Below are 7,777 nucleotides of genomic sequence, written 5' to 3'. Positions count from 1 at the left end.
AATGTTAAAAGAGAGCAAATGTTAAAAGAGAGCAGTTATAAAGAAAAGCCTTTGGAACGAAAATAAATAAAAGTAAGAGGACCTTTTTCAAAAAATGATAAAATTGTAAACAAATTTTAAAAAAGTAGCATTTTTGATAATTACTCTTATTTTTGTTGTAACGTTCAAAAAACGGAAAGTTGCACACGCAAAGCCGCAAAGGTGAAAAAAATAGTACTGTACTTCTGGAAAAAAAACATTTATATATAAAAAATTGTCAGAGATAATATTTTGTAAAATAAAATAAAAAAAATTCTGTTTAAACAAAATTTTAAGCGAGCAAAGAAGATATGGTGGGTTTATCACAGCCAAAGGAACAACAGGAAGGAATGATTCTCTCTATTCCTTCTTCATCTCTCTCCATCCTTTAAAAATCAAACACCCATTCTTCTCTTTCTCAAGCTATACATACAAACTAACACACATTTACAGTGGTCTGAGCCACTGCAATGGGAACTCTCACAAGCTGCACTTTAGGCACTCTAAATTTGAGTTTCCCAAGAAGACCAAAGGCCATTATTACTAGTAATTCTATTACAATCTTGGGAAGTAAAAGTTTCTTGTCAAATAGTTGTTTCTTGTGTAGACAAAATATATTTTTTCCCCAAAAGGGTAGTGCTGTAATTGATTCTTTTAAGTGCTTTAATTCTAATAATGATAGTGATAATAGTGTTAATGATGATGGAGAAGAAGGAAAGTTGAGTAAAGATTCAAACTTGGCCACTGTGGAGTCAAGTAAAGTGGAGAAGGAAGAGAGGGAGAGTGGAAGTAAAGAAGATAAATCAGCTGTTTCATTTACTTCAGGGGTTAGTTTATTTTTCGTGATTTTCGAATGTTGATTGAATTATATTGTGTTGGAAAGTAGGGAATTACATAGCACATGCTGAATTGTAATTGTAGGTGTTACTTACTTTCTTATCTTTGATTGAACTGATTTATTCAAGATTTTGAAGAAAAAAAAATGTAAGCTTTATAGGTTTGTAATCCTGCTGAACTGAGTTTGGTTTCAAAATAGGCGGTCTTAAGATGTTGTTCAAGCTCGTCTTGTTTCGAAGGAAAATGAGTTGTTTGTATGCGCTTTGCTTGCGCCTCTGTCATTTATGTTGTTTACGGTCATCAGCAACTTGTTACTATGTTCATGAGCTCTTGATAAATTGATATGATATAAATTGTGCAATTTATAAAAAGAGGTGTAAATATTTAAAATTCATCACATGTATTCAAGTACATAGAGTGCTTTTGGTTAAATGTTATACATGAATAATTGTAATACGTACTTTGGACCCTACCAAGTGACCTTGCTCACGAGCCCTTATCTGAGCTTGCAAGATTTATGGCTGAGTTTTGACATGCACAAGCTCGGTTCATTTGTAAACCGAGTCTTAAAATCGTACTCGAACTCGGTCCAACAACTCGGGTCAAATCCTGAGCCCTAATTGAGATTTTGAGTCTATACCGAATTCCGAATTCTAAATAAGCTGAAGTACATAGGCCCTAGGCCCAAATTTAAGTAAGTTGGGTGGTTCGCGAAGGCCACATAAGCCCCCAAATGATTATGATTAGTTAATGCACTTGAGCAGCATTTGATATTAGCTGAGTGGGCCTTAAATGGTAGCCTATGGTTTTGTTTTGTATAGTTGAACAATGATCAATTCTACGTGTATTTGCATCTGTGTCCTGGGCCTTGATACAGAGATATTAACATTTTTGATCTATGAGTCAGTGCCAGTATCATTTTTCAAGTGGCATTAGATTTTACTTGAGCCATGTGTTTGATTATGAAATAATGCCATGCTATGAATCTAATGCATTAGTGTTTTCCACCTCAGCCTCCAAATTTTGTTGGGCCATCCTACAATAGTTTTCAAGTTGACTCGTTTAAATTGATGGAACTGCTGGGACCTGAAAAGGTCGATCCTACTGATGTAAAGCTTATCAAGGAAAGGCTTTTTGGATATTCCACCTTCTGGGTGACCAGAGAAGAGCCATTTGGAGACCTGGGTGAGGGTGTTCTTTTCCTTGGTAATCTTAGAGGCAACAGGGAAGATGTTTTTGCAAAGCTTCAGAGTCAGCTTGCAGAAATAATGGGCGATAAGTATAACTTATTTATGGTGGAGGAACCTAATTCAGAAGGACCAGATCCGCGTGGTGGGCCTCGAATCAGCTTTGGTATGTTGCGGAAAGAAGTTTCAGAACCAGGGCCAACAACACTATGGCAGTATGTAATCGCGCTTCTGTTGTTCCTACTCACCATAGGTTCCTCTGTGGAGCTTGGAATTGCATCTCAAGTATGGCCAACAGCTTAAGTGTTACCTAATCCATATTGTTTTTGCTTGAGTGTGGGTGTACACATGCAGTTTATACTGACTCAATAAATTCATTTTATAACTCAAAAATGTATGTATGCTCAAATTTGTTATGCAGATTAATCGGCTTCCTCCAGAGGTAGTAAAGTACTTCACAGATCCTAATGCCATTGAACCTCCAGATATGCAGCTTCTATACCCTTTTGTGGAGTCTGCTCTACCCCTGGCATATGGAGTGTTGGGGGTTCAAATATTTCATGTGAGGACCATTCTTCCCAATTGCTTCTTTTATATTAGGTCCCTTTCCGAAGAAACAATTTGGTTATACCTTGTAGTCTACCGACATGTATGAATTTGTGTTTTGTTCTAGTACCTAGCTGGATCTTTTGCTTTCAGAGCTCATGGATTACAGTCGATGTCATGTCAGTACAATTCTTTACCTTATATGGTATACTGATCCACGTCGAGAGTTTCACTCTTTAGCTGCAGAGTCAATATGGTATAGTTTGTGGTGCAGAAATTAAGAAAATTTCTGTTGTCAGGTCTCAGGTGGCCAAGTACATAATTATTAAATATGACTTTTGTTCACTTTTGCTTTTTGATGTCGTTGGTTTCCAAGATTTAACAGAACTAGGCTGTCATGTTTATTTTGCACTTTCGTGCATCAACTTAATTTATTGACCAAATGCCTTGCATGCCTACACATGTCGTTTGCACATTAGCCAGTGTTAAAAGTAGCTTTTTAGTTCCTGCACCCAAATATTCAGTTTCTTGTTCTAATAGCTTTTGCAGTTCCTGCACCCAAATATTCAGTTTCTTGTTCTAATAGTTAGTTTTAATTATAAATTATTAATAACATATTAAACATATCTATTTGCTTCCCTAACTTGCTAGAACATGCTAGTTATATAGATCATAGAAAATGTCATCACTTGTTCCAGTAAGTAGTTTCACTAGTTTTATTATGATGTGTTCTGGAGTACCTAAACATAGTTGCAGGTTAAATTTAAGTTCTCTGTCTTTCCGTTGCATCTGTCTCTACAAAACTCTATCCGTCTTAACTCCTATTATGTTTGCTGTTGCATTTGAACCTAAAAGGAGTTTTTTCCTGCAGGAAGTAGGTCATTTTCTTGCAGCATTTCCGAAAAATGTCAAATTGAGCATTCCTTTCTTTATTCCCAATATTACTCTTGGAAGTTTTGGTGCAATAACTCAGGTAAGAATTTTGATTTCCCGCTCTAGAAAATTTCCTCACAGTCCTTCTGTAGATTTTTTTTACTTACTCTAAATCTACTGGAACAACTATCTGATCTGATTTACATTCGGAAATCATCTTCAAAGTTATACCCCCTTGCATATGACTTCTTGTGAATAATTGTCGTTCCTCCAGCATGATAATCTTGGGAGAATTCTTATATCCTTTTAGGTAGCACAATAATTGGAAGGGAATATTGCTATAAGCACTTCTTTGCTATCTTCTTTAGATCAGCTTGCACCTCTTCAGTACCAGTCACCAGTGACAATTCTGTATAATGTATATTAATAATTCTTTCTATAATCCATGCAGTTCAAGTCTATTCTTCCTGATCGAAAGACACAAGTCGACATTTCTCTAGCAGGCCCATTTGCTGGTGCCGTTCTGTCGTTTTCGATGTTTGCTGTTGGACTGCTGCTTTCATCAAATCCAGATGCAGCACGAGATATGGTTCAAGTTCCCAGCATGCTCTTTCAAGGGTCTTTGCTTCTTGGTCTCATTAGCAGAGCTAGTCTTGGTTATGCGTATGTTTTTTTTTTTTTACTTCAGTTGATAAACTGGTAGATTGGGCTCAATTAAAATCAAATTTGTCCTGCTTGTAATATCCAAGTGGCTTTAAGTTGGTACAGCTGGCTTATACAGGGATCTTTAATGCTGTTTCTTCTCCAAAAATAGATAACATAAGGGCTAGAGAATATACATTCAAATTAATGATAAAGTTTGTTAGGTATTCGATGTTATTTAGAGTCATATCGAATCCTTTCCTGACATGATATCTAACATGTTGCTATATAAATTGCAGAACAATGCATGCTGCTACAGTACCAATCCATCCTCTTGTCATCGCAGGCTGGTAATTTAACTTTTGACCACTTTCTTAATCCTCCAGTCTTGATATGTCTGCAATGTCTGACAGTGCCCATTTTTTTTGGAAAACAATAGTTGGCTACAATTTAAATGTCAAATTATACTACAAATTTAACGGTGGAAATGTGGTTCAATGTGAATCTTGGGCCCATGCATTTGATAATGAGTTTAATAATTTAATAAATGAGTAGTTGAAGTATGGTTTAGTTTTAGGTCAGTCAGAGTGTTAAGGACCACATACTTATTGAGTGACTAAGGAATAGAGTAGTTTGTTCAATCTTAAATGGAAATGTTTCCTAGAAGGAAATGTTTTAACTGATTACACCGACTAAAATAGAAGAATATTGCAAATGAAATAGGATAGAGCTAGTAATGTGTATACATGCAAGTAAAATTATCCTGAACTTCAAGTCTTCTATACAGGTGTGGTTTAACTACATCAGCTCTAAATATGCTTCCAGTCGGGTGCCTTGATGGCGGAAGGGCTGTGCAGGTATTAATTTTGTTCTTCTGTTCAAATTAGTACCATAGCATGAGGAGATTAAAACTGCATTTAAAGTCGCATCCTTTCCGGTTGGCTGCAATCATACTTTTTATTAAGTTGACTGTGAAATATTACTTCAGATTTTATGAAAAACAACAGTGCCGTTTTGTATTGTCTGATATCATTACTTTCCAACTGCATTTGCAGTTAACAAAAATCATATGAAACCAGCCAAAAGTCCAGAGTTATTATTTCCATGTAACATTTCATTTATTAATTACTGAGAATAACTCAAATTCAAACTGTGAACTATCAATTATCTATGTTTGACAGGGAGCTTTTGGCAAAAATTCACTGGTTGGATTTGGCTTAACCACCTATTGTTTGCTTGGATTGGGAGTGGTATGTCTTTTTTCACTTGGTTTATTTTTTCTTGATACTAGCATTTCTGTATTTGAATTCAGTTTCATTTAATATGTAATGTTGTATATGGAAGTTATTGATTCCGTGTCTTGCTAACTATACCAAAAACTTATCTTTAATTACAAGCATAGATTTATACGGCTAGGCGATACTAGAAGTAGGAAAAAATCCTTGTTGACTGGCTGGCTATCTAGTCTAAACCTTGTTTTTAACAATGACTAACATATCTGAGTGTTCATGAATACTTTTTCCCTGTCTGAGATGTAAGGCGATTAATGCACCATCTTAAAATATTTACTACTGACATTGTTTAAAATAGTCAATGGCTTGGAGCTAGGATGCATGATGTTAGTATGTTTTGATTAATTATGTACTTGCCCGTTGCTTTGAACTTTGAAGGATGTATAATTGTATATATCTACATCCTGTAGAGTGTAGGCTATACATCCAAGCAATTTGAGATTCTGAAGGTGAGTCGCTATTTCGTACTGATTTTTTAAATCTTACTCCTTTCAGCTAGGTGGCCCTCTATCACTTCCTTGGGGATTATATGTGCTTATCTGTCAGGTACGGCTAGTGTTTTTTATGCTAAAAACTAAGGTTGAAATATAATATCTTGTAAAGGGAATCGTTGAATATGAGTTTGTATGCATAATTCATAACAATGTTACACGCACAGAGAACACCAGAGAAACCATGTCTTAATGATGTTTCGGAGGTTGGAACTTGGAGACAGACGGTGCTCGCAATCTTCATTTTCCTTGTTGCATTAACACTTCTTCCAGTATGGGATGAGCTTGCCGAGGAGCTTGGTATAGGTCTGGTAACCACATTTTGATAGTTATACACAATAAAGCCAGTTTTAGGTTCCAGTTGAAGATAAATTAGATGTACTGGAATGGCTCAAGTATTAATATTGATACATGTAATGTGCCTTCCCAGTTCCCACTGTATATGATGCTACAGCTGTACGTTCGTTTACACTACTTAGCCTGTAGATATTTTTACTGAAAAATACACGGAACAATTTGGGAAGTGCAGGCAGGCTGCATACAATTCCGGTCTGCACTGGTAACCAAACCGGTCCGAGTCTACAAGTCTGCATCTGTAACCCGATCCCCGATCCAGGACCTGTAGACCCGGTTCCGGACCGAACATATCGGTTATGTTCCCCGGTCCTTAAAATTAAAAAAATCCGGTTTTCGATCTGATCTGGTCCAACACCTGAAAAAATCCTGTCCAGACCCCAATTCATGTATGTAATTATTTTATCTTCGCCATAAGCCGCCTTAAGAGGTCATATATGAATATTAAAAAGTTCATCAATATCATATTTTAATGATCCAAATTAATAGGTGATACATTAATATAATAAATTAGATAGACACTACATTCTAAATTACTAAACTTTGTATTTCATATGATATTCATATATTTAAAAATTAATATTTACTTTTAAAATAATAAGATATGTACTTAATTTTAATTTTTTTTATTGATAACACATTTTTTTATGCATATAAACTTAAAAGAAAATTCATAATTAAAATAAAAATTAGAATTTTATATAAATATTAATTAAACCGGTCCAAATTGGTCCGGTCCAAATTGGTCCGGTCCAGGTCTAATCCGGATTTTCCCGGTCAGGTTTATATTTTTCTTTTATAATCAGGTCTTCGATTCGGGTCGGTCCGGTCTTGAACCTTTGTGTAGTCCTAATTGCAAAGTTGCTCTCAAAGTGTAACATTAGATATATTCCCAAGAAAGAAATTATCAAAAATGCTACTTTTTTTTAAAGATTTTACTATATTTTCAAAATAATTGCGAAAATATGGTTTGCAACCAAAATTAACCACATATGTAATTTTTTTCTTTCTTATTCTGAAAAAAGTTTGATATTTTTTTGGTTGTATTTGAGATATTACATTGCATTTGAGCTTAAATCTGGTTATAGAAATCTTATCTTTATAAAAAAATTAAAAAATTATATTTTTGCAAATTAAAACTTAAAAAAGTCATATATTTGGAAAAAAAATATTTAAAAATGTATTTTTCAGATAACCTCTAAACTTAATTATACATGAAATTTAATTTTTTATTTATTTATTTTATCTATATAAAAGCTAATAAACTTTTCTTAACCATTATATTTTTAATTTTTATATAATATATTACTAAATATTATTATAAAAAATATTATTTTTAGGTGAAATGACGACTTAAAATCATTTATATTGATTCCTTTTTAATGACATACTCCTTCTATCCCATTTTAATTAATGTTTGACTTTTTTATACATATTTTAAGGTGACAAAACTATTTATACTTGACAAACAAATAAATTTTTTATATAAATTTAAAGTTTAGATTCTAAAATTTAATTTGATATGAAAATTAAAGAT

The 7,777-nt window shown here is 34.0% G+C and overlaps 1 protein-coding gene across 1 annotated transcript; it reads left to right on the top strand.

Annotated features, from left to right (window-relative positions):
- The first annotated feature begins 307 nt into the window (after nt 1-307).
- Nucleotides 308-6,360, top strand: LOC141711951 (putative zinc metalloprotease EGY1, chloroplastic). The gene is made up of 10 exons (XM_074514685.1): nt 308-845; nt 1,869-2,327; nt 2,464-2,604; nt 3,460-3,561; nt 3,913-4,124; nt 4,403-4,453; nt 4,891-4,960; nt 5,285-5,353; nt 5,891-5,941; nt 6,054-6,360. The coding sequence occupies exons 1-10, from the start codon at nt 489-491 to the stop codon at nt 6,210-6,212; spliced, it is 1,671 nt and encodes a 556-aa protein (XP_074370786.1). The 5' UTR covers nt 308-488; the 3' UTR covers nt 6,213-6,360.
- Nucleotides 6,361-7,777: the final 1,417 nt, after the last annotated feature.

Source organism: Apium graveolens, chromosome 3 (assembly GCF_009905375.1).
Source record: "Apium graveolens cultivar Ventura chromosome 3, ASM990537v1, whole genome shotgun sequence".
NCBI lineage: Eukaryota > Viridiplantae > Streptophyta > Magnoliopsida > Apiales > Apiaceae > Apium > Apium graveolens.
Note: the sequence above shows the minus strand (reverse complement) of the source record. Positions and strands in the feature narration are given on the sequence as shown.